The 27902-nt window shown below is 41.6% G+C and overlaps 1 protein-coding gene across 3 annotated transcripts; it reads left to right on the forward strand.

Moving 5' to 3' along the window:
- The first annotated feature begins 13534 nt into the window (after positions 1-13534).
- On the forward strand, positions 13535-27109 carry COQ7 (coenzyme Q7, hydroxylase). Of its 3 annotated transcripts, none has more exons than XM_068968626.1 (6): positions 13535-13645; positions 20485-20663; positions 21794-21908; positions 22741-22880; positions 23540-23608; positions 26934-27109. In XM_068968626.1, the coding sequence occupies exons 1-6, from the start codon at positions 13573-13575 to the stop codon at positions 27009-27011; spliced, it is 654 nt and encodes a 217-aa protein (XP_068824727.1). In that variant the 5' UTR covers positions 13535-13572; the 3' UTR covers positions 27012-27109. The 3 variants fall into 3 exon arrangements, with proteins under 3 accessions (XP_068824727.1, XP_068824728.1, XP_068824729.1); XM_068968628.1 differs by lacking the exon at positions 13535-13645 and adding an exon at positions 13909-13930; XM_068968627.1 differs by lacking the exon at positions 23540-23608.
- The last annotated feature ends 793 nt before the right edge of the window (positions 27110-27902 follow it).

A 27902-nucleotide genomic window follows, 5' to 3' on the forward strand; every position in this document is an offset into this window, starting at 1 on the left:
CAGGCAAGAACACTGGAGTGGGCTGCCATTTCCTTCTCCAATGCATGAAAGTGAAAAGTGAAAGTGAAGTGGCTCAGTCGTGTATGACTCTTCGCGACCCCATGGACTGCAGCCCACCAGGCTCCTCCATCCATGGGATTTTCCAGGCAAGAGTACTGGAGTGGGTTGCCATTGCCTTCTCCGATTTGTAAGGTTACTCTTTGCCTTTTCCTAGAATCAGAGAGAAGAAAGAAATATTTAATTTTAGAAAGTCATCAAATGAGTGCTTTTAAGACTCTCTTTTAAGCGAAGGAGGGATGTGTGTGTGTGTTTTAAACTTAAAAGACATAGTTATTTCAAGCATTCCCTATCCCACTTCCCAGATGAATTTTATTCTCCCAGAAAATTATATAATATATATTCAAGCAGATATGTATCTGTAGTTGTATGCATGATATTTATTTCTGAGCTTCTCCTTTTTTCCTCCTTAATAATATCTTGAAGACCTTGAAGAGTAGCTACCCATTCTTTATGAGTACATGGCATCCTTCCACATGTCATTGTTTCATAATCATTTACCAGTGCTGGATACTTAGTTTTCAGTCACTACCCACTCCCTGACCCCACACACCTCATTATAAACACTGGGAGCTGGAATTTTGAAAGTCCATGCAAACATTTCTCTTTTCTCTGTTCTACCCCATTCAGCTTCAGGTTCTTTTTTTTTTTTTTACATATAATGCATTTATTTATTAAGAGTTCAATATTATTTCTTTTTTAAATTTTTAATTGGAGGATAGTTGCTTTACCCTGTTGTGTAGGTTTCTGCCATTAAACAATGTGAATCAACCATAAGTATACATATATCCCCCCACCTTAAAACCTCCCTTCCAACCCCCCACCCCAGCTTCAGGTTCTTGTTCTTTATCAAGACAGCCTTGCAGCACTTCCTTGCAATCACAAAATATTCTCATCCCAGTAGAGAAGAATCCAGCTACACAGGTCTTTAATTTGTATTAACTCTTCACGTTAGCAAAGTAAATTTCTGCAGCTACATGCCTGATTGCAGATACTCACTTGAGTAAGTATTGGAGAGGGCTTCCCTGGAGGCTCAGTCAGTTAAGAATCTGCCTACAATGCGGGAGACCTGGGTTTGTTACCTGGGTTGGGAAGATCCCCTGGAGGAGGACATGGCAACCCACTCCAGTAGTCTTGCCTGGAGACTCCCCATAGACAGAGGAGCCTGGTGGGCTACAGTCTATGGGGCTACAAAGAGCTGGACATGACTGAGAGACTAAGCAGAGCAGAGCAGAAGAAAGGAATTAAAGGGATGGCACAGCAAGGTCTGATCTCGAGGAAGATAGAACTTTTTAATGTGTCTTCTTTATATAGGGTGTTGCTTTATTAGTAAATTTCATTTGGTTTATTTTCTTTCCAATATATGGGATGTGTTTGGGACATAGAGTGGCTTTGTAACTTGCTTAGTTGCATAATTTTTTACAGGTTTCCTTACCTTTCTGAGATAAAATACCCTCATTTTTAAAATGAAAAAATAACTGAATTCACTTTTATTTTTGAGGATTGAACTAGGGAATAATAATAAACTGTGGAAAATTCTGAAAGAGATGGGAATACCAGACCACCTGACCTGCCTCTTGAGAAACCTATATACAGGTCAGGAAGCAACAGTTAGAACTGGACATGGAACAACAGACTGGTTCCAAATAGGAAAAGGAGTGCGTCAAGGCTGTATATTGTCACCCTGCTTATTTAACTTATATGCAGAGTACATCATGAGAAACGCTGGGCTGGAAGAAGCACAAGCTGGAATCAAGATTGCCGGGAGAAATATCAATAACCTCAGATATGCAGATGACACCACCCTTACGGCAGAAAGTGAGGAGGAACTAAAAAGCCTCTTGATGAAAGTGAAAGAGGAGAGTGAAAAAATTGGCTTAAAGCTCAACATTCAGAAAATGAAGATCATGGCATCTTGTCCCATCACCTCATGGGAAATAGATGGGGAAACAGTGTCAGACTTTATTTTGGGGGGCTCCAAAATCACTACAAGTGGTGACTGTAGCCATGAAATTTAAAGACGCTTACTCCTTGGAAGGAAGTTATGACCAACCTAGACAGTGTATTAAATGGCAGAGACATTACTTTGCCAGACTTCCCTGGTGGCTCAGATGGTAAAGCGTCTGTCTACAATGTGGGAGACCTGGGTTCGATCCCTGGGTTGGGAAATTCCCTGGAGAAGGAAATGGCAACCCACTCCAGTACTCTTGCCTAGAAAATTCCATGGACGGAGAAGCCTGGTGTCCATGGGGTCACAAAGAGTCGGACACAACTGAGCGACTTCACTTCACTTCACTTCACTTACTTTGCCAACAAAGGTCTGTCTAGTCAAGGCTATGGTTTTTCCAGTGGTCAGGTGTGGGTGTGAGAGTTGGACTGTGAAGAAAGCTGAGCGCCGAAGAATTGATGCTTTTGAACTGTGGTGTTGGAGAAGACTCTTGAGAGTCCCTTGGACTGTAAGGAGATCCAACCAGTCCATTCTAAAGGAGATCAGGAAAAAAAAAAAAAAAAACAAGAAAAAAAAAAGGAGATCAGTCCTGGGTGTTCATTGGAAGGACTGATGCTGAAGCTGAAACTCCAATACTTTGGCCACCTGATGGGAAGAGTTGACTCATTGGAAAAGACTCTGATGCTGGGAGGAATTGGGGGCAGGAGGAAAAGGGGACGACAGAGGATGAGATGGCTGGATGGCATCACCGACTCGATGGACATGAGTCTGAGTGAACTCCGGGAGTTGGTGATGGACAAGGGAGGCCTGGCGTGCTGCGATTCACAGGGTCGCAAAGAGTTGGACACGACTGAGCAACTGAACTGAACTGAACTGAAGCCTTTTCATTATGAAATTTTGTTTTTTCATTATAAAAATACTTGTTTATTATAGAAATTTGAAAGCTATAGAGAAAAAAGAAGTGAATTATGTATAAGCAACATTCATGGACATCCACTGTTAATCTTGGCAAAATGCCTCGTAAGGTAGAAAGAACAGAGTGAGGGATGGAGGACAACAAGAACAAAAGGAAGAAATAGAAAAATCCTAATTTCTTTTTCATAAGTGTTTTTTCACTTTATCCAAAGTTCTTTATAAGCATTTCAGTGGGCTACATAACATCATACAGATGGATCACAACTTTTTTTTTTAACATTCCCTTGCAGCTCAACATTCATTTTGTTTCCAAATGTCCCTGATAACAAATAATGAAGACACAAAAATCTCTGTCAACACTTTTTTCCTTTTTTTTTTGAGACAGAGACCTGGAAATGGGATTACAGCCAAGGTTTAGAACATTGCAAGGCTTTTGAGAGCAAGGTTTACATTCAGGAGCTTTATGTGAGAATGTTACACACCTTCACTTTCACCAAGTATTAGGAATTAAAAAGCTGGACTATCCTGGTGGTCCAGTGGTTAAGTTTGCCTGCCAGTGCAGGGGATTCAGGTTCAATCCCTATGCTGGAAGGATCCCACATGGCCTGCTCAGAGCAACTAAGCCCATGCACCGCAGTTACTGAGCCTGTGCCCTAGAGCCTGTGCCCCACAACGGAAGCCACTGCAGCCGGAGAATAGCCCCCTCTTGCTGCAACTAGAGAAAGCGCATGAACAGCAACAAAGACCCAGTCCAGTCAGAAATAGTTATGTAACAATTGCAATTTTAAATCATTGCAGTGTTGTTAGGGAAATTAAAATGGAGGAAGTTTTGTTCAGGCTTCAGAAGCAGGAGACCAGGCCTCTGACCTGCTTCTGACCTGCCTGGACACTGCCCAGATTCTGTGCCTGCCTGCAAGCATAGCAAGTCAGGCAGTACTTTAGATAAAAAAGAGTGGGTCTTGGAATTCTTGAGTCACCAGAGGTCTGGCCAACCCCTCAGGGTCTAACAAAATCCTATGGCTCATAGGGTGAAACAAACAGCATTGTAAAAAGGTGAAAGTAAAACCAGAGCTGCACTTTTGCATGCAAACAGATAATGATACATATTTGTGGCCTGGGATTATAAGCAGGAGCCCCTGAAACTGCAGTCGGAAGCCTCACCCTTGGGATGCATGCACAGCCCGGTATCATTTCCCAATCGAGACTCCAGACTGCTGTTAACAAGAAACTTCCCAGCACTGTTCAAGTCTGGATGTAGGCTGGCCCAATTTGATGATATATGCACTGTTACTTCTCTCTATTCTTTCTTTTTTTTTTTTCTTTTAATGACTGTATATTGAAATTAAGTCAAATAATCTATTAAAAATTGAAATTGTTTATGTGTGTAACAAGTGGTTTCTTGTGTAAATGAATCCTTCAAAACTAAGATGAAAGTAAAACTTTCAGCAAAACATAAATTGGTGCTGTGAGCAGGATTCGTGAAACAAAATGCCACTCAAGAAGAAAGAGGTTAAAACTAATCAAGCTTTTATTTCTAGATGGGAAGGTCTGCCTTATTACTCGTTAGCTACTGAATGGAGCATCTGCGCTGTATTGTGTGAGAAATGGGACCTCAAATTAAAGCGAGCTGAACCTTTGGTAGTTACCGAACATTTGTGGCTTGTGATAACTGAGAAAGGACAAGAATATACCACACTGGTAGGAGAAGCTGAGTCCTTCTCTCTGCCTACCATAAGGTGCATGAAGCTAAATTAAAATTAGTGAAGAGAAATTAAAATTGGAGAAAGAGTTATGCAATTTGCAAGGACGATTATCCATGTTACAATGTCAAAATTACATGTTAGCTGACCAAGTCTCCACTTTAAAGTCAGTAGCCAAAAAAGTCGCTGTAAAGTTTGCACAAGCTAAATATTGAAATTGGTACAGCCAGATTAACAAAAAAAAAGTTTATCTGGCAATAGTTAAAACAGCAGTAGCCTAGGACCTCAATGCTTGAGATGGAAGATTAATCCCTCCAAAATTCAGGGACCTGCCCAGACTCTAAACTTTTGGGGAATACAATGGGCTAAAAGACATAAAGATATTTTACCTAAGGCTAAACAAAAGATAATGGAATTTAAACTTCTAAGACAAAAAGAAGGCACAAAAATACATAAGAATATTTGGCTTCTGGTGACAGCATATTCCACATTTGGGCCAGATACTGAGTCCACTTTACAGAGTAACTTGATGTGAAGAAAGTTTTAAGGAAAGAAAACGTAAACGAGGTAAGAGCTTTTAGATAAACTCTATTAGGAATAATTATGCTCAGGCAATGTGTACCTAAAATAGTTTCTCCAGATTTGGTAACTCGAATTTCTAGGCTTGTGCTAAATCACATTAAATGATGGAAGTTTATTAAATAATTAGGCCATTTCCAAATAAAATAAGATGCTAAAATAATTAGTAAACACTGGTTTCTATTTATAGAAAATAGGTTTAGAACTATTAGTGAATATGTTTGGTACCATCCTGAGATGTTCTCTATAAGAAAGCAAGTATTTTTAGAAATTATCACTGGTATTTAGGTTCACCAATGTACAGAATGCTAATCTAAAGGGGAGTTCATGGTTGCTTAAGGAAAGTAGAATGTGTGTTTTTAGTAAAGTATGAGGAATGGGACTGCAGTTAAGGGAAAGGAAAGGTCTGACTTACAGGTACCTGTTTCTGAATGGGAAAATAAAGTTATGGATACAGAAAATATTCAAAGGTAAATATAGAACAGATCACTTAAAGGGTAAATAAACTTAAAAGTCTATTATCAAAGGCACTTCAGCATCCCAGGGAAACTTCTACCATGCATAAAATCTCTTCTCGGGGTCCACTTTCCACAAACCTTTCTTATCATAAAAATCTGTATATCCGGGTAAAATGTTATCAGTCATAATTCTAGTTATTGTATTAAAGTGTTGCATGTCACCTCAGTGACCAAGTTACTTTGTCAATTGCAATATAATCAGATTTTAAAGTTTCCTTCTTAAGCCATTTTGTCATATGGATAGCTCATGCTTCCACTCTGATGCCTTTGTGAAAAAAGATACTATCACCTGGTCAAGATTTACAGAAAGGACCTCAGAGTACATTAAAATTAACTAGATAAACCAATTTTGTTATTAACAGTAAGCTATTATCCGACTAGAAGTTGGCTTTCTCTCTCTGTTAAGATAACAAAGTTTTCTTGGAATGTGGCTTCTGATAACAGAGTATGTGAATGTCTTTGCCTTTAAGTGATTTATATTTGTTTTTAAAGGGTTTTGTTACTTTGGTAAAGTAAATAAATATTATTTCACAGTCATCTGTGAAGACTGTGGCACACATAAATAAAACTCGTTCTGCTTCTACAAAAAATTAACCCCTCATTGTCAGACTTTTGCTATCCTGATGTCCTTAGGACAAAGCACAGTCTACTTCTCAATCAAGGAATGTAAAATAGCTATAAATCAAACAGTCTAGGCTAAGGGAAATCCAAGATGGCCACTTGGCTTTTCCCAGTCCCCTTACAAACCTCATTTTTTATTTGATGGAATAAAGTCTTCCCTGGCTGCAGGGTTAATATCCTTACACACACAAACACAGACAAATTTTATGTTTCACTGAATATTAAATTCTGGTTTTGTTAATTGAGATGTTGACCAAGACTAACATATATGCAGAGTACATCATGAGAAACACTGGGCTGGATGAAGCACAAGCTGGAATCAAGATTGCCGAGAGAAATATCAATAACCTTAGATATGCAGATGACACCACCATTATGGCAGAAAGTGAAGAGGAACTAAAGAGCCTCTTGATGAAAGTGAAAGAGGAGAGTGAAAAAGTTGGCTTAAAGCTCAACATTCAGAAAACTAAGATCATGGCATCCGGTCCCATTACTTCATGGGAAATAGATGGGGTAACAGTAGAAACAGTGGCAGATTTTATTTTAGGGGGCGCCAAAATCACTGCAGATGGTGACTGTTGCCATGAAATTAAAAGAGGCTTACTCCTTGGAAGAAAAGTTACGACCAACCTAGACAGCATATTAAAAAGCAGAGAGTTACTTTGCCAACAAAGGTCCATCTAGTCAAGGCTATGGTTTTTCCAGTAGTCATATATGGATGTGAGAGTTGGACTATAAAGAAAGCTGAGCGCCAAAGAATTTATGCTTTTGAACTGTGGTGTTGGAGAAGACTCTTGAGAGTCCCTTGGATTGCAAGGAGATCCAACCAGTCCCATCCTAAAGAAATCAGTCCTGAATATTCATTGGAAGGACTGATACTGAAGCTGAAACTCCAATACTTGACTCCTTTGAAAAGACTCTGATGCTGGGAAAGATCGAGGGGGGGAGGAGAAGGGGATGACAGAGGATGAGATGATGGATGGCATCACTGACTTAATGGGCATGAGTTTGAGTAAACTCTGGGAGTTGGTGATGGACAGGGAGGCCTGGCATGCTGCAGTCCATGGGTTCACAGAGAGTCAGACATGACTCAGCAACTGAACTGAACTGAACTTCCCAGATAGTTCCTTGCTATTATGTTTATTGCTATAAGTTAACTGAATTATTCTAAAGCTTATTTCAGTAATCTATGTTTGGATAGAGATTGAGGTGAGGTGAGGTGAAGTCGCTCAGTCGTTTCTGACTCTTTGCGACCCCGTGGACTGTAACCTACTAGGCTTCTCCGTCCATGGGACTCTCCAGGCAAGAATACTGGAGTGGATTGCCATTTCCTTCTCCAGGGGATCTTCCCAACCCAGGGATCGAACCCGGGTCTTCCACATTGGAGGCAGACGCTTTAACCTCTGAGCCACCAGGGAAGCTCCCTGGATAGAGATTATATACCCCATTAGCTACAACCAGGGATCATAAAATTACATGTATCTATCAATGAACTGTATGGTAATTGGAGTTTATGGCAAAAACAACACGACAAAACAGTAACCTTGGGTTTCTGGAATAGGAAATTTCCAGAGGATGGAAAGAATTAATCAGTTTGCTGAATTATATGCAGTATGTGTGTGTGTATGTGTATGTGTGTGTGTTAGTCACTCAGTCATGCCCAACTCTTTGCAACCCCATGGACTGTAGCCCACCAGGCTCCTCTGCCCATAGAATTCTCCAGGCAAGAATACTGGAGTGGATTGCCATTTCCGCCTCCATATATGCAATATACTTGGCTCTAAAACAAGAAAATTTAACTGACTGCCATATATATACAGATTCTTGGTTGGAAACCAATAGATTGGCCACTTGGTGTCCCCTTTGGATAAAGAATAACTGGCAAATTCACTCTAAAGAGTTATGGGGAAAGGAATTATGTTCTGACATTTGGGAAACTGTTCAAACTACTAATGTTTCAATCTTTCATGTAGAAGGTCACAGTGTTTCAAATTCTATGGAATGATGGTATAACTATTATGTATTCGCTGAGTCACTCAGTCGTGCCCAACTCTTTGTGACCCCATGGACTATAGCCCACCAGGCTCCTCCGTTCATGGAAGTTTCCAGGCAAGAATAATGGAGTGGCTTGCCATTTTCTACTCCAGGGTATCGTCCTGACCCAGGGATCGGACCCATGTCTCTCATGACTCCTGCACTGGCAGGTGGGTTCTTTATCACGGTGCCACCTATTACAAAAGAATAAACACAAATCCAAGCAGAAGTCGATCCAGACTCCTGTGACAGAAAATGTTTGACTTTGTGGGTACACGAAAAATGTAGCCACCCGGGAGGAAAAGCAAAGTACAACTGGGCTTGGGATTGAGCTATTTCCTTAACTATGGATGTCATTAAAATTGTTATTTTAGTGTCCAACTTGTCAACATATTAAGCATAGAAGCTTGCCATGTCTGACACTTTGGGACCCCATGGACTATACAGTCCATGTATTTCTCCAGGCCAGAATACTGGAGTGGGTAGCCTTTCCCTTCTCCAGGCGATCTTCCCAACCCAGGGATCGAACCAGGTCTCTCGGATTGCAGGCAGATTCTTTACCAGCTGAGCCCCAAGGGAAACCCAAAAATATTGGAGTGGGTAGCCTATCCCTTCTCCAGCAGATCTTCCCGATCCAGGAGTCAGCCAGGGTCTCCTGCATTGCAGGTGGATTCTTTACCAACTGAGCTATCAAGGAAGCCTAGAAGCTTGCCACAGCTAGTCAAAGGACAACTGGCATGTGGCAAGCTGCCTAGGAAAATATGGCAAATTGATTATATTCATCCATTAATTTGAAACAAAGGATGCCAATATGTGTGTACTGCTGTGGACAACTATTCTGGATACTTAGTGGCCATTCCCTTCAGGAAAGCCAATCAGACTAATACTATTAAAACATTGGAGATTACTAATATTATGATGTTCCACTTCAAAGTCCGAGTGACAATGGGTCACATTTTAAAGTTAAGTTAATACAAGAGTTTACCCCAGAACATAATGTACAATGGACCTTTCACATTCCTTATCTCAAGCAGCTGTTTGATTGAAAGAATGAATGGTCTGCTTAAATAGCAATTAACAACGTGGAGAGGACTCTCTTAAAAACTGGAGAACTAACTTAAATACAGTCCTCAATATTTCAAATAACAAACCTACAGGAGAATCAGAAACTCCTTTGATGAGAATAACTATACCAGATTTACAAATTCATAACATCAACTTCCATCTTCAAACAACTGAGTATTGAGAAATTAGCCCAGGAGCTCCTTTCAGAGCTCCTCCTGAGGCTGCTGGACTGAATTTGTACTCTATATCTGAACCCAGACTTACTAATAGATTGATATGTACTGTTTCAACTGGTATTGGAATTAAAATGCCTTCTGGACACTTTGGATTAATCAAAGAACACTCCAGTTTAGCATTAAAAGGGATCTAAGGAAAGGATAATTATTTATTAATAAACATGATTGAATTGCCAAATTGCTGATTCATCCATGTGTAACTGACAAAGTACAAAAAGGAGAACCTCCCACCTAATTAACAGATGGAGGGTTTAGATCCACAAATGAAATACATGCAGTTGGAGCTAAAGTCTGGGTGAAGGAGGCTAAGGGTCCTCCCATACCTGCTGATGTCACTGTGCAGGGGAAGGATGATACATATTAGCGATGATCCCCAGGCAGGAAAAATGGAAATACGTGCCATTAACCCACTGTCATTCTTGCGCATAGATTTTTCTTGGAAGTTTGACCATAATGTGGATTGTCATCCATGCCTCAATCCCTGGCCATTGTGCTAAGATAACATAGAGGAAATCATCAGAGAACCTTCAGCTAGAGAAACATGAACCAGATCTGAGCTCAAGATAATTTCACCTGCCCTGCAAACAAGTTCTGGCCTTTCTTAACTTTGACTTTCTATGGATAAAATTTATCTGTCTGCTAGATTATACCAGCTTCGTGTGTTACCCATTGTATTTGGGGAAGAGTATTGATTACCACATTTTACTAGAAATTATTTGGACTTTAATAATCATACCCACTTACTGACACAACTGTGGAAAGGCTATCAAAGGACTGCTATGTGGACCAACATCTGGCATTTGGGAATCCTGCCTATTGGAGGACTCTATTAACTACTGTGAATGGACTATCTTCCCTAAATCCTGTAGTATGTTTTTCAGATTGCCCCTCAATTTGTATGTAGTGTAACCAATTATGTAGAAACAATTTCCATGTATCAGTTAGGAACTCCTTTTTCCAGATGCCTAACACATGTTAATCATTTATATTGGAAGGGGACCACCTATTACTTTCCCCCATGAGAACTCAGGTATTGTGGACTCGAAGGTTATTCCCTATTCTTTCTGTTCCCAAGATTAGCTTTCCCTTAGAACCCTTACAAAAGATTTTGCAAGGAACCAAAGAGTTACAAGGGCTTCCCTGGTGGCTCAGCTGGTAAAGGATCTACCTGCAATGTGGGAGAAATGGGTTCAATCCTTTGGTTGGGAAGATCTCCTGGAGAAGGGGAAATCTACCCACTCCAGTATTCTGGCCTGGATAATAGTCCATGAGATTTCAGCCATGAAATTAAAAGATGCTTGCTCCTTGGAAGAAAAGTTATGACCAACCTAGACAGCATATTAAAAAGCAGAGACATTACTTTGCCAACAAAGGTCCATCTAGTCAAAACTATGGTTTTTCCAGTAGTCATGTATGGATGTGAGAGTTGGACTATAAAGAAAGGTAAGCGCTGAAGAATTGACACTTTTGAACTGTGGTGTTAGAGAAGAGACTCTTGAGAGTCCCCTGGACTGCAAGGAGATCCAACAAGTGCATCCTAAAGGAAATCAGTCCTGAATATTCATTGGAAGGACTGATACTGAAGCTGAAACTCCAATACTTTGGCCACCTGATGCGAAGAGCTGACTCATTGGAAAAGACCCTGATGCTGGGAAAGATTGAAGGCGGGAGGAGAAGGGGATGACAGAGGATGAGATGGTTGGATGGCATCACCAACTCAATGGACATAAGTTTGAGTAAACTCCAGGAACTGGCGATGGACAGGGAGGCCTGGCATGCTGCAGTTCATGGGATCACAAAGAGTTGGACACGACTGAGTCACTGAACTGAACTGAAAGAGTTACAAAATTTCATAGATACAGGTAATCAGACCTTGACAGAACATTCTGTTGTTACTACTATTGCTACCAATAAGTTAATGGATGGAGAAGTTGATATACCAAAATATACTTCTCATTCATGGTGGAACTTTTTCTATACTAAGTCCCCTACTGCTCAAAAAGTGTTTCCTGCATTGCTCAACCCATTACTAGTTTCTCTGATCACTTTACTTCTATTGACTATCTGGAATTGTTATGTGACTTATAGAATGAAGAAGCCTACTTGTGTTATCGTGCCTTATTCCTATGCACTTCAGCCTAAACAATCCCAAGCCCAACTTTTAGGGAAAGTAAAATGAAGGAAGTCTTGTTCAGGCTTCAGAAGCAGGAGAGCAGGCCTCTGATCTGCTTTGGACCAGCCTTGACACTACCCAGACTCCGTGTGTGCAAGCACAGCAAGTCAGGCAGCACTTTAGATAAGAAAAGGAGTGGGTCTTAGGATTCTTGAGCCCCTGGAGATCTGGCCAACCCTGCAGGGCCAATGAAATCCTATGGCTCACAAGGTGAAACAAACAGCATTGTAAAAAGGTAAAAGTAAAAACAGAGCTGCATTTCTGCATGCAAACTGTTAATGATACCAATCTGCAGTCTAGGATTATAAGCAAGAGCCCCTGAAACTGCAATATGAAGTCTCACCCTTGGGGTGGATACACAGCCCAGGACCCTTTCCCAGTAGAAACTCCAGATTGCTGTTAACAAGGGACTTCCAGCCTGTTCAAGTCTAGATGTAGGTTGGCCCAATTTGGTGGTGTATGTGTTGTTAATTCTCTCTATTGTTTCTATTTCTCTTCTTTTAATTACTGTATGTTGAAATTGTCAAATAATCTTCCATAAAAATTTGAAATTGTTTCTATATGTAATACCATGTGATTTCTTGTGTTAATGAGTCCTTCCAACCTGAGAGGAAAGTAAAATTTTCAGCAAAAAAAAGTGTGTTAAATTTTAAAACAATTAGCAACATTATTTTACAATAGCAGTCTATCTTAAATATTTTATAGTGATGGATAAAAGATATATAATCCAAGAATGTAAAGTAGAAAATGAAAGCCACCTTCTCACAACTTCAACCCTGAAGTTACTATTATTAAACATGCCTCCACACATGCACAGCCTCCCGACCAGCGATTTGTTACAATTAATGAGTCTACCCTGACAGACTGAATACAGACTCAAAAGTATGAAATATGTTGCTAAATCTACTCATCCCAACCTTCCCCTCAAGAAACCAATTTGCACCAGTTTCCTGGTGACTCCGATGGTAAAGAATCTGCCTGCAGTGCAGGAGACCCAGATTGGATCCCTGGGTGGGGAAGATCCCCTGGAGAAGTGAATCGCTACCCACTCCAATATTCTTGCCTAGAGAATTCTATGGACAGAGGAGTCTGGCACACTACAGCCCATTAGGCTCACAAAGTGTCCCGCACGACTGAGGGACTAACAAGCTCTCACTAACAGTAAAGGAGAAATAAGGATAGCAATAATAAATGTTCTTTGTAGAAAATCTAAAAATAGAGAAAAGGAGTAGGAAGAAATTTAGTTTGTCAACCCCAATACCTAGAGTCAACACTATTTGCACGTGGTGAATTGAATTTCAGACTGTAATTTCTACTATTTTAAAGAGCCTACAGATAGAAATTTCCTGTATTGGCAAAGCACAAAATACAATGGCTATGCCGGTAAACAATTCCCTCATGGTCCTTTTCCTCAGGAATTGAGGTGAGTAATCTTTTACCTGTTTGGATTTTTTTTTTTTTTTTACCTGTTTGGATTTTTGAAAGAGCAGGTTAGCATTCTCATCTCCATGGCAACTCTTTACGTAGTGATTGATAGCGACCGCATCCACTAGAGTCTTTTCATTTGACATTTCCAACCAATCGAGTGGAAGCGGGGGATTGGGGGCATTTCCACCGGTACGAGAGCCAACCGCATCTGCCTTACGTCAGCCGTGCGTCATCAGCCTGTGCCAAGGGCACCGTTGGCCCCCTCCGTTCAAGGAGTAGTAGTGCTGCTTCCGCGGCAATGAATTGTGCCCGGGCGGCGGCGGCTTGCTGCCTGTGGCGGCTGCGCACAGGCCGCCTGCAGCCCCTCTCAGGTAAAGGGGAAGACTGAGCGCGACTGCGCGCGGGGCTGAACCCAGGAATTTTCTCCTTAGGCTTAGGTCGGAGAGGTCACGGGGGGTAGACGTTCATACGTCACAGGGCTGCGACGGAGGGCGACCGCGCGGCTGGAAAAGCGGCGCGAGGCCTGTAGTCGGCCGCGGAGCCCGCCCGACGGAAAGGGGGTGGGTTTTCCTCAGTGACGTTCTGGCGAGCCCATTAGGCGTCCGTGCGTTTGGGGGATGACGGAATTTCGCGCCTGTATTGTGACGTCACGGCAGGTGTGGTAGGAGTTCCGAACAGAGGAGAGTTGGCAACCTTGAAAGTTTAGTGTCCTGGGACGGGGGGCGGGGTCCTTGTAGCTTTCGCTTATGGCCTTGTAGGTGGCCCTACGGACCGGCAGCGTGGGTTTCCTCTCATACGCCCGCCCCACTCCGGAGCCGGTTAGAAACGCAGATTCTCAGATCGCTCCCTTAACCTACAGGATCTTAACAAGCCCTTGGAATGACTCGTGTGCATTTGCAAGTTAGAGAAGCACCGGAATGTTGGAAGGAGCATCGAGTTGGAGTAGGGAGACTTGGGCTTGGATTCTGACTCGTCTTTTCCTCACTTATCCGAGCTGCCTCAGAAAATTGTGAGGTCATTTTCTCAAATACCACCTTCAGGATTTTTGCTTTATAACAATACCACTGATATTTTACCACTGATGTTACTAGAGTTTTGTTTTGTTTTGTTTTTAATTTCCCTAGACCGTATTCCTTTCTAAAATCAGAACATTGGAAACTAGATCCCTAGGTAAACGGAAAACCAGTATCTCTTGTCCCAAGGAAACAATCATAAAAATACGCTGAAAACAAGTTATTGTATTAGATACTGTTGTCTACCAAGGTTTGAACTCAAGACCATCTTTTTTTCTTGTAAGAAAGGAAAATTAACAAATGTTAGGAAGATTTTAAGATATGTCAGCTGTAAACTGAGACAGTCTCTTTGATAAAATCAAAAGAGTTGGAAGAGAATCAGTTAAGTTGCTCAGTCGCGTGTGCGACTCTTTTCGACCCCATGGCCTGCAGCACACCAGGCTTCCCCTGTCCATCACCAACTCCGGGAGCTTCCTCAGACTCATGTCCGTTGAGTCAGTGATGCCATCCAACCATCTCATCCTCTTTTGTCCCCTTCTCCTCCTGCCTTCAGTCTTTCCCAGCGTCAGGGTCTTTTCCAGTGAGTGAGTACTTCCAGTCACATGGCCAAAGTATTGTGGAGTTTGAACTTCAGCATCTGTCCTTCCAATGAATATTCAGGACTGATTTCTTTTAGAATGGACTGGTTGGATCTCCTTGCAATCCAAGGGACTCTCAAGAGTCTTCTCCAACAGCACAGTTCAAAAACATCAATTCTTCAGCGCTCAGCTTTCTTTATGGTCCAACTCTCACATCCATACATGACTACTGGAAAAACCGTAGCTTTGACTAGACAGACCTTTGTTGGCAGGGTAACTTCTCTGCTTTTAATATTCTGTCTAGGTTGGTCCATAGCTTTCCTTCCAAGGAGCAAGTGTCTTTTAATTTCATGGCTGCAGTCACCATCTGCAGTGATTTTGGAGCCCAAGAAAATAAAGTCTCTCAGTGTTTCCATTGTTTCCACATCTGTTTGCCATGAAGTGATGGGACCAGACACCATGATCTTAGTTTTCTGAATGTTGAGTTTTAAGCCAGCTTTTTCACTCTTCTGTTTCACTTTCATCAAGCAACTCTTTAGTTCTTCGCTTTCTGCCATAGGCTGGTGTCATCTTGTGTATCTGAGTTTATTGATATTTCTCCTGGCAGTCTTGATTCCAGCTTGTGCTTCATCCATCCTGGCATTTCACATGATGTACTCTGCATGTAAGTTAAATGAGCAGAGTGACAATATACAGCCTTGACGTACTCCTTTCCCAATTTGGAACCAGTCTGTTATTCCATGTCCAGTTCTGACTGTTGCTTCTTGACCTGCATACAGGTTTATGTGTGTATGGAAGAAAATCATAGCAACTTAAGATCTTTTCATATATAACTTGAAATCTCATAGGTGCCATCACTGGTATATGTTTCACATTTTAGGAAATCACAAATATGATGCACTTGAGAGCTTTTAGCACTGGGCCTCAATTTTATTATTTCTCAGTTTTAAAGTGTGTGACAATGCAGGCAAAACTCAGGATCGTTGATGATGAATTTTAATGCTCCTTCATTCTTTTTCATTTGTAGTTACTTTGCATCCTGTATCTTTTTATCTTTGTGATAACTCAGTAAGAAAGGTTTTATTATTGTGTTTCCCCAAAAAAGGGAATAACCAGATTGTCCCCAATTTTATATGTAAGAAATGGCAATTCGGAATTGTCAAAAGTCTGTGTTAGAGACAAGATATGTATTTTCTGATTCCAGTTCTGTGCCCTGTCTATGGTCCATCTCCTGCTTGTTTTTCTTTTCCATTACAATTTATTGCTAGATATGGTTTCCTGTGCTATAGAGTAGGACCTTGTTCATCTATTCTTTTTAAAAGCATTTTTGATGTGGACCATTTTTTACATCTTTATTGAATTTGTTGCAATATTGTTTCTGTCTTATGTTTTGGTTTTTGGCCGCAAGAAATGTGAGATCTTAAATCCCTGACCAGAATTCAAACCCACACCCCTGCACTGGAAGGCAGAGTTTTAACCACTGGACCACCAGGGAACCCCCTTATCTATTTTATGTAAAGTAGTTTGTATCTGTTAATTCCAAATTCCTAATTTATCCTTCCCCCCACTCCATTTCCCCTTTGGTAACCAAAGGTTTGTTTTCTATGTCTGTGAGTCTGTTTCTTAAATAAGTTCTTTTGTAAACTTCTTAGATCTCATTTTAGATTCCACACATAAGTAGTATCACCTGGTATTTGTGCTTCTCTGCCTTCATTTAGTATTGTAATCTCTAGATCCATGCATGTTGCTGCCAATGGCATTATTTCACTCTTTATGAGTGAGCAGTGTTGCATTGTGTGTGTATGTGTAGATAGACCACATCTTCTTTGTCCATTCATCTGTCAATGGATATTTAGTTTGCTTCCATCTCTTGGCTGTTGTGAATAGTCTGCTAAGAACATTGGGGGTGCGTGTGTCTTTTCCAGTTATAGTTTTGTCCAGGTATATGCCCAGAAGTGGTATTACTGGATCATATGGCAACTCTGTTTTTAGTTTTTTGAGGAACCAGCATACTGTTCTCCATAGTGGCTGCACCAGTTTACATTCTTACCAACAATGTACAAGGGTTCCCTTTTTTCCACACCCTCTCCAGCATTTGTTATTTGTAGACTTTTTAATGATGGCCATTCTGACTGACTGGTGTGAGGTAGTACCTCATTGTAGTTTTGATATGCATTTTTCTAATTAGCAGTGTTGAGCATCTTTTCATGTGTCTATTGCCTATTTGTATATCTTTTTCGGAGAAATGTCTGTTTTGATCTGCCTAAATTTTTTAGTGGGTTGTTTGGTTTTTTGTTTTTTTGTGTGTTTTTTTGAGTTGTATGAGTTGTTGGTATAGTTTGGAAATTAAGCCCTTGTTGGCTGCATTGTTTGCAAATATTTTCTGTCTGCAGGTTCTCTTTGCATTTTCCTTTGCTGTGCAAAAGCTTATAAGTTTGATTAGGTCCTATTTGGTTTTGCTTTTATTTCTATTGCCTTGGGAGACTGATCTAAGAAAACCCTGGTACTGTTTTTGTCAGAGAATGTTTTGCCTATTTTCTCTTTTAGAAATTTTGTGGTATCATGTCTTATTTATTTATAACTTTATATTTTGAGTTATTTTTGTGTATGCTATGAGAGCATGTTCTAACTTGATATACATGTGGCTATCCAGCTTTCCCAACACCACTTGCTGAAGAGACTTTTTCTCATTGTATAGTCTTGCCTCCTTTATCACAGATTAACTGGCTAGGTGTGTGGGTTTATTTCTGGGCTTTATTCTGTTCAACTGATCCATTTGTCTCTTTTTGTGCCAGTGCCACGTTTTTTGATTACTGTAGCTTTGGAGTATTGTCTGAAATCCGGGAGGATTATTCTTCCAGCTTTATTCTTTTTTTCTCAGGCTTGCTTTGGCAATTCTAAGTCTTTATGGTTCCATACAAATTTCATGATTATTTTTTCTAGTTCTGTGAAAAATATCACGGGTAATTTGATAGAGATCACATTAAATCTGTAGATTACTTTGGATAGTATGGCCATTTAAACAATATCTTTGCAATCTAAAAAGCATCCATCCAATACTTTTTAAAGCCACCTTGCAGAGGTTGTGACAAGATAGGGATGGCAAGTATTACAATACCTCACCCTCCACACATACCTCAAAAAAACATTTATTAGGTGCCTGAATCTGGAAAAGTGTTGCAGTGCTAGAGAAAAGTCAAATATGTTTTTAACAGAATTATAACTCTACCCGTCAAAAGTCAACTGTGTATTTGAATTCATGCACTTAACCCCTTGCTTTTTCTCAGTAAATGATTTCTTAAAAATTAATATTGAGGAATTTCCCAATGGTTCAATGGTTAGAGCTTTGCAGTTTCACTGCTGAGGGCCCAGTTCAATGGTCAGTCACTGGTCTGGGAATTAAGATCCCACAAGCCACTCAGCTTGGCCAAAAAAAAGAAAGGAGTATTGCGTTGTTTTAAAAGTTCTTTCTTATTAACACATTTTGTGGTGGGAGTAACAAAATGAGAGAATGAGCAGACAAGGTTATTTTAAGAAATAGAGTCATCTCATTATTTATTCATGGCTGCACTGCGTCTCTGTTGCTTTGCACAGGCCTCCTCTAACCGAAGCAAGGGGGGCTGCTCTTCCTTGCAGTTCGAGGGCTTCTCATTGCAGTGGCTTCTTGTGTTGTGGAACACAAGCCGTAGGCGGGTGGGCTTCAGTAGTTGTGACTTGGAGGCTCTAAAGCGCAGGCTCAGTAGTTGTGGCTCACAGGCTTAGTTGCCCTGTGGGGTGTGTGGAGTTTTCCAGAGCCAGAGATCGAACCCATGTGCCCTGCATTGGCAGACAGACACTTAACCACTGGACTGCCAGGGAAAGTCCCATCTCATCATTTTTAACTTTAACTTTTAGACCACATCTTTCTACAAGGAGGCCAGGCCTTGGACTTGGAGGAAGAACTTGGACAGGTTACCTTGACTTTGTCAAGTGTCTCAAATTGTTCTCCACATGGAAACATGGTCATGGAGGGACTTCCCTGGCAGTCCTGCAGTTAAGTCTCTGCACATCCACTGCAGGGGGCGCAGGTTCAAAACCTAGTAGGGGAGCTAAGATCCTGCGTGCAGTGTGGCCAAAACAAAACAAAAGGCCACGGACCACAGTGACCTGCTGTCCGACGACACAGATCTGAGTGGCACCTTACACCTGGCAGAACTTGGAATCCACTCAGTTAAGTCAGGCGTGCTCAGTGAGACGGAGCAGGTTCTGTGGAAGAACGGATCAAAGCTGGGACACCATGCTTCCGACCCCCATACCCACTGCTCCTTTGTCTAGAGTGAGGCATTTAAAATCCTCAGCCTGAAAAGTTCAAACGCACATCTCAGATTTCATCAGGCCTACCCCATCACTTTGTGTCCAAAGCACTCAAGCCTTTTTTAATGGAAAAAAAAAAAAAAGGCTAGAGATGTATCAGAATGAAACTTTCTGCACATTTTGTGGGTATTCCTTAGCTTAAATGAAAGGTATCTGTTAAACAGATGGTAGTCATACATAAGAGCCCTGAAACACATCTCAAGATGATATCAATACAGTCAGAGTTCACATTACCAACTCAATGGTCTAAGTCTTTACTTCCTTATCTGCAAAATGAGTTAACACCTTATACATCTAAACATGTTATAAAACTCTTCTCTTAGGGGAGAGAACTTTGGGAATGCTCTAATACAAGCCTCAGAGATTATAGTCAGGGTATTAACTATTTGGAGATTTTTTTTTTAAGACAAAATCTAATCTATCCTGAAGAATTTACATTTTGAAAGCAAGAGGAGTTCAGTTGAATTAAGTACCAGAATGAGATGAAACATAAGCGCTAGGCTAGATTCTCAAAGTCAGATGCTCACTGGCACAGATACTTTTAATAAGAGAAATTAAATCTACAGTTCTTAACCTTGGCTGCAGAGAACATTTGTGCACAGAACTCTTCAAAAGCATCATCTCCCAGGGATCAACTGGGGAGGAGCATCCATGATTCTGAGAGCCCCCTAGGGGTTGTGTGCAGCCAGAGTTGGAAAAGAAGGAGGTGTATGAACTGGGGAAACATGCCCATCCAGAGACAGCTGCCGTGTTAGCTGCCTGGTGAGAAGACGCCATCAGTATTTCTAGATCGTCATACACTTCAAGTGAAGCCAGGCTCCAGATCTTTAGTTAAATCTTCTATGTTTTAAATACTGGTAATTAATTTACTTAAAAAAAAAAACAACTACATACTGCTGTATTTAAAATGGATAACTCACGAGGACCCACTGTATAGTACATGGAATTCTGCTCAGTGTTATGTGACAGCCTGGATGGGAGTGGCGTTTGGGGGAGAATTTGTACATGTGTATGTATTGCTGAGTCCCTTCGCTGTTCACCTGAAACTATCCCATTTTTTGATAATCGGTTATACCCCAATACAAAATAAGAAGTTTAAAAAACAAAGCCACAAATCACTGGAGGTTAAACAGAGTCCACTTGTAGGCATCCCCAACCTATGGGGAGCTTATTTGTGACCTTTGCTGTAAGATGCCTCTTTCTTCTATGAAAGGAATCATCTCAGTTTTCCCTGAGAGTAATGGAGGATAAACACTTGCATTGCAGCTTATGGAAGAAGAATCAGTGTCAGGTTCTGCAGTTCGGGAATGACCTTAGACAATATCAATAGGGAAGCTGTGGATCGAATAATCCGGGTGGATCACGCGGGTGAATATGGAGCGAACCGCATCTACGCAGGGCAGATGGCCGTCCTGGGTCGGACAAGCGTCGGGCCGGTCATTCAGGTGGGCATCTCTTGATCTCTCAGTGACGAATCACACTGGGTCATGCATTGTCAAGGGAGGTACTGTTGTCCCCAAGAGAGGAAAAATCGGTTGTGGAGTGGGGGTGGAGGATTAAAAAGCATATTATTATTTTTTATACAGCGCAGACAGACATAAACAGATTTATAGCACATAAGCAAATATACAGTCTAGCTGTAGTATTAAAATTTCATGGCGGGGAGCAATAAAAAAGGATTAAGAGTCATTGCATTGACTCAAAGCACCAGTTGTAAGACCCTGTGGGCCCGCCGCTAGTGGAGCCCAGTGGAGATATTCTATATTTTATACTGAAAGGCAGATTGGACAGGCCTGGGCTTCATAGTCACATAGACCGAAGGTCACATTCCAGCTCTCTCCCACCTCCTACCTGTGTGAGCTTGAGGAAGTCACATGACGTGTTCCGTGTCTGCAAAATGAGCTGACAAAACGTCATTCAGTTTTGGTGAAGAATAAATGAGCTGGTGTAGAGCAGCGAATACCACGCCTGGCATGTAGCAGACACTTAGCACAAGTTAAATGGCCTGCTGTGAGTACTTGGGCAAATTACCTGACCTCTCTGTGCCTCACTTCCTTCATCTGTGTAGTGAGGATAATAGTTTGTCCTTCACAAAGCTATTTGACAGTACCTGGCTATGGGACATACTCTTCAGTGTTAGCTCTTAGGATCATTCTTCCTTTTTCTTTTGATGTAAATGATACATTTCTGGCTGTCCGAAAGGAAATCATATAAAGGGTAATATTCTGCCCGCTTAATTTTGAAATGGGCTACACATCTCATGTCTTTGGGGGTGTGGACTGTTGTCCTCGAATAGGTGCGCTGTGGATCTGAGCAACTTCTGCCAGCTCTGCAGTTCGGAGTCTGCTTGTCTGGAATGGAGATAACAGACACTTCTCTTGGTTTGCTGTCTCTCTTCCCCGTAATCTGATGCTTGGGGCTTTTCCTTCGATGATCAAGGGGGCTGGGGGAAGTAGCAGTTCTCATCATTCTCCCCATTGTGTGCTTCCTTTACCCACATGAGCACAGCATGGGGCTTCCTTATTATGTAGCGGGTGGTCTTTCTGAAATGTCTTTGTTTTTATGTTTCTTACAGAAAATGTGGGATCAAGAAAAGGACCACTTGAAAAAGTTCAATGAGTTGATGGTTGCATTCAGGGTGCGGCCGACCATTCTGATGCCCTTTTGGAACGTGGTGGGGTTTGCACTGGGTACGTGTCTATCTCGGAGAGCCTGCATGAGCCTTGGGATCTAGGATGATTGAATCACTAAATAACCCCTCTGTAATTCTTGCTATGTCCCCTTACAACCTTTTCATTTGCTTAATATTTTTCTAAAGTTAAATTGTTTTCTTTTTTTTGCTAAAATTTTTTAAGATAGAACCTTAAAATCAGTAGTTTTATAAATAGAAGATACATTGAAAATACAACAGAGGGAAAAGGCTAGAGTAATTTGACAGTGGTCAGATGAAGTTCCCTGAGGAAGGTTCGAAACTTGGGATCTGCTCACTCGTAAAAAGAGTCGGAATTCCCTGGCAGTTCAGTGGTTAGGACTCAGTGCTTTCATTGCTGAGGGCCCAGGTTCCAGCCCTAGTTGGGGAACAAAGATCCCACAAGTCCTGAGGCACAGCCAAAAGAAAAAGACAAAAAGGGAGAGTCAGTGATACAGAAGAACCAAAGAACCCCAGTGAAGACTCACTCCTGCCATAATCAGTAGGTTAGAAAAAGCACTGAAAGAAGAACATTCTCACTGTGATTCAGGGTTTGACACTGTCATCTGGTACCGTGGTTTTCAAGGATGGCAGGTTGCTCCTGAGGACACTTGGCAACATCTAGAGGCAGTTTTGGTTGTTGCAACTGGGGATGCCACTGGCACCTAATAGGTAAAGGTCAGGGATCTAGCTAAACATCCTACCACGTTCAGGACACTTCCCCACAACAAGGAATTACCCAGCCCCAGGGTGCCAGGTGACAAACCCTGACCTGGTCTCCATCCCCGGTGGTGTCCACCCCATCCTTTACCTTCTGGATCTGACCATTCCAGGCGCCGGAACTGCCCTGCTTGGGAAGGAGGGCGCCATGGCCTGCACGGTGGCTGTGGAAGAGTCCATCGCACACCACTACAACAACCAGATCAGGACGCTGATGGAGAAGGAGCCTGAAAAATACGAGGAGCTTCTGCAGGTATCTGACCACGCTGTGGAAGGGACTGCGGGCGGAAAGGGCAGATACACAGTTTGGTAAGGGGAACAAAATAGAGTTTTAGGGACTAGCACTCCCTTAGAAACCGAGGGCAGCACCTCATCTGAAGGGCGTACATATTGCAGCTGAGCTATGGGCCACGTCACGCACTCAGGCGGAGCTGGGACTGAAACCCGCGTTTCCTGAGCCCACGCCTGTATTCTCTCTGCCTCTGGGTCATTGTTGGATCCTGAGCAAAGGCCATGAGCACAGATCCTTCAGATTAAATAAACGAATGTCCTCAGAATAGTAAACAAATATCCTCAGAAATTTTCTACAGAAAATAAGGGAACTGTTAAATTTTTTTTTAAGTCTAAGTCAGTGGCCACCCACCTGTCTCTGTAAATGAGTTTTTCTGGAACCCAGCTGCACTCACTTGTCTGTGTGTCTGTGGCTATTGTCCCCTCTAGGGTGGCAGAGCTGAGTCATCAGGACAGGGACCTTATAGCCCAAGAAACCTGAAGTACTGCCTCTGGCCCTTGGCAGGAAAAGTCTGCCTACCCGGGTCTTAGACAGGAAGATGAGGCTTTGGCCACCAAAGTAAGTTTGAACAGTGGGGAGTTGGAAGGCTGACTTGTTTCAATTTCTTTTTATTTAATCAGGTGATCAGGAAATTTCGGGATGAAGAGCTTGAGCACCATGACATAGGCCTCGAACATGACGCAGAACTGGTGGGGACCCATCTTTACTGTTTGCTTGTAGTGGTACTTTATTTGGAAGGTTGAGGGACAGGAACATTTCTGTTTCCAGAAAGTTATAAAACCGCCGTCAGAGAAAAAGAACCCATATCGGTCAGTTCAGTTCAGTCACTCAGTTGTGTCCCACTCTTTGCAACCTCATGGACTACAGCACGCCAGGCCTCCCTGTCCATCACCAGCTCCCGGAGCTTGCTCAGCTCAGGTCCATTGATGTCCAGCCCGTGATGACATCCAATCATCTCACCCTCTGTCGTCCACTTCTCCTCTCGCCTTCAGTCATCATCAAGCATCAGGGTCTTTTCCAAAGAGTCATTCTTCGCATCAGGTGGCCAAAGTATTGGAGTTTCAGCTTCAGCATCAGTCCTCCCAATGAATATTCAGGACTGATTTCCTTTAGGATTGACTGGTTGGATCTCTTTACAGTCCAAGGGACTCTCAAGAGTCTTCTCCAACACCACAGTTCAAAAGCATCAGTTCTTCAATGCTCAGCTTTCTTTATAGTCCAACTCTCACATCCGTACATTGCTACTGGAAAAACCATAGCTTTGACCAGATAGACCTTTGTTGGCAAAGTAATGTCTCTGCTTTTTAATATGCTACCTAGGTTGGTCATAGCTTTTCTTCCAAGGAGCAAGCATCTTTTAATTTCACGGCTGCACTCCCCATCTGCAATAATTTTGGAGCCCCAAAAAATAAACTCTGTCACTGTTTTCACTGTGTCCCCATCTATTTGCCATGACAGGATAGGACCAGATGCCATGATCTTCGTTTTCTGAATGTTGAGTTTTAAGCCAGCTTTTTCGCTCTCCTCTTTCACTTTCATCAAGAGATTTTTAGTTCTTCTTCACTTTCTGCCGTAAGGGTGGTGTCATCTGCATATCTGAGGTTATTGATATTTCTCCCAGCAACCTTGATTCCAGCTTGTGCTTCTTCCAGCCCAGCGTTTCTCATGATGTACTCTTCACAGAAGTTAAATAAGCAGAGTGACAATATACAGCCTTGACGACTCCTTTTCCTATTTGGAACCAGTCCGTGTTCTATGTACGGTTCTACCTGTTGCTCCCTGACCTGCATACAGGTTTCTTAGGAGGCAGGTCAGGTGGTCTGGTAGTCCCATCTCTTTCAGAATTTCCTGCAGTTTGTTGTGATCCACACAGCCAAAGGCTTTGGCGTAGTCAGTAAAGCAGAAGTAGATGTTTTTCTGGAACTCCCTTGCTTTTTCCATGATCCAGCGGATGTTGGCAATTTGATCTCTGGTTCCTCTGCCTTTTCTTAATGCAGCTTGAACATCTGGAAGTTCTTGGTTCATGTACTGTTGAAGCCTGGCTTGGTGAATTTTGAGCATCACTTTGCTAGTATGTGAGATGAGTGCAATTGTGTGGTAGTTTGAGCATTCTTTGGCATTGTGTTTCTTTGGGATTGGAATGAAAACTGATCTTTTCCAGTCCTGTGGTCACTGCCCAGTTATCCAAATTTGCTGGAATGTTGAGTACAGCACTTTCAAAGCATCATCCTTTAGGATTTGAAATAGCTCAACTGGAATTCCATCACCTCCACTAGCTTTGTTCATAGTGATGCATCCTAAGGCCACTTGATTCACATTCCAGGATGTCTGGCTCTAGGTGAGTGATCATATCATCGTGGTTATCTGTGTCATTGAGATCTTTTTTGTATAGTTTTCTGTGTATAGTTCTTCTTGCCACCTCTTCTTAATATCTTCTGCATCTGTTAGATCCATAACATTTCTGTCCTTTATTGAGCCCATCTTTGCATGAAATATTCCCTTGGTAGCTCTAATTTTCTTGAAGAGATCTCTAGTCTTTCCCATTCTTTTGTTTTCCTTTATTTCTTTTCATTGATCACTGAGAATGCCTTTCTTCTCTCTCCTTGCTATTCTTTGGAATTCTGCATTCAGATGGGGATATCTTTCCTTTGCTCCTTTGCCTTTCACTTATCTTCTTTTCTCAGCTATTTGTGAGGCATCCTCAGACAAGTATTTTGCCTTTTTGCATTTCTTTTTCTTGGGGATGGTCTTGATCACTGCCTCCTGTACAATGTCACAAACCTCCGTCCATAGTTCTTCAGGCACTCTGTCTATCAGATCTAATCCCTTGAATCTGTTTGTCACTTCCACTATGTAATCATAAGAGATTTGATTTAGGTCATACCTGAATGGTCTAGTAGTTTTCCCTACTTTCTTCAATTTAAGGCTGAATTTTGCAATAAGGAGTTCGTGATCCAAGCCACAGTAAGCTCCCAATCTTGTTTTTGCTGACTGCGTAGAGCTTCTCCATCTTTGGCTGCAAAGAATGTAATCAGTCTGATTTCGGTATTGACCATCTGGTGATGTCCATGTGTAGAGTTGTCTCTTGTGTTGTTGGAAGAGGGTGTTTGCTGTGACCAGTGTGTTCTCTTGGCAAAACTCTGTTAGCCTTTGCCCTGCTTCATTTTGTACTCCAAGGCCAAATTTGCCTGTTACTCTAGGTATCTCTTGGCTTCCTACTTTTGCATTCCAATCCCCTGTGATGAAGAGGACATCTTTTTTTGGTGTTAGTTCTACAAGGTCTTGTAGGTCTTCATAGAACCGTTCAACTTCAGATTCTTCTGCATTAGTGATTGGGGCATAGGCTTAGATTACTGTGATATTGAACCGTTTGCCTTGGAAATGAACAGAGATCATTCTGTTGTTTTTGAGATTGCACCCAAGTACTACATTTCAGACTCTTTTGTTGACTGTCAGGGCTACTCCATTTTTCTAAGGGATTCTTGCCCACAGTAATAGATATAATGGTCATCTGAGTTAAATTCGCCCATTCCAGTCCATTTTAGTTCACTGATTCCTAAATGCCATCTCCTCTTTGACTGCCTCCCATTTACCTTGATTAATGGACTTAGCTTTCCAGGTTCCTATACAATACTGTTGTTTACAGCATTCGACTTTAATTCCATCACCAGTTGCATTCACAACTGGGCATTAATAGAACTGCTTGACAGAAAGCAAGCAAATGCCTTGCTCCCAGCTGGGAATCATTTCTTGCCTCCTTATCCTTTTCCCCAGCACATTCGCTCTTTCTGGTGAGAAGCTGGTTGGGTCAGATGTTTTGGCTGTAGCAAAGGCATTCTAATCTTTTGAAAAGGATTTTTTTTTTCCCCCTGTTAAAATAAAATCATTTGTTAGATCTTATTACTTATCAGAGAAGTCCCAACCCTGCCATGCTAGACTTGTGCCTTGCAATGGAAGGTGAATATAGGACGGATTTCTTTGGTTTGCTTACTGTTGTTTTTTTTTTTTTAACAGGCTCCAGCATATACTGTTCTGAAGAGCGTTATCCAGGCTGGATGCAGAGTGGCGATATATTTATCAGAAAGACTTTAAAGTATGCCCACTTTTCCTTGTGTGTAAGGATAATAGTAATTTTAACAGGTGACAGTGGCAGAGAAGGAAATGTACAGTTATTGTTCTGTGACTTTGTTAATAAATTATGAGAGGTTTTTTCATTAATAAAATTCTCCAGTGTTGGTTGTTCTCTGTGCTGCTTTACGGGCATAAGGCTGACAGTTTATCAGGTGTGTTCAGATGACAGGAAATGAGGCTGGTTCTCATTTGGTCTATACATTTTTTTCCTAAAGCAACAAGTATGAATCATTAAGACAGTAACATATCTTTGAGAGAAAGAAAAAATGAGTTTACCAGTATCACAAAGTAATTTAAAACAGTGATGATTAAAATTGACAAAGCAAGACTGTCTAGCCCATCAGGTAAGCAGAAGACTGACACTGTTTTTATTGTGAAATGTGGGTTGAGAGCAGGTTACTCCCATCAGAGAATATACTAAATTGTGGATTATTTGTGAAGTTGAATTATAATCATTTCCTTTAGGTCTGTTCCCTAAAGAATGGACCAAAATGAACTGTAATTTTCATCCTTTGTTGAAATCTTTTATGATTTACAAATTTTAAAATAATTTGTGGGAAAAAACCTAGATCAGTGGTTCTCTTCTCTGGCTGCACATTAGGGTTCCTGAAGAGCCTTTTAGAATTTTTCAGATTGTGAACCAAAAATTCTGATTTAATTAGGGAGGAGCCCAGGATCACAATGGTTTTGAAAGCTTCCAGGGCTGGGAACCCCTGGACTAGATTGTCAGCTTCTTGTGGTGAAGAATCATGTCTCTGGGTCTTTGCCTCCTGTCTAGTGCCCTGTGTTTCGTCACCGCCTGGCTTCAGGGTGTCCTGTTTTGAAGGACAGCAACACTGGGATAGTTTGGAT

Source organism: Capricornis sumatraensis, chromosome 3 (assembly GCF_032405125.1).
Source record: "Capricornis sumatraensis isolate serow.1 chromosome 3, serow.2, whole genome shotgun sequence".
Classification (NCBI taxonomy): domain Eukaryota; kingdom Metazoa; phylum Chordata; class Mammalia; order Artiodactyla; family Bovidae; genus Capricornis; species Capricornis sumatraensis.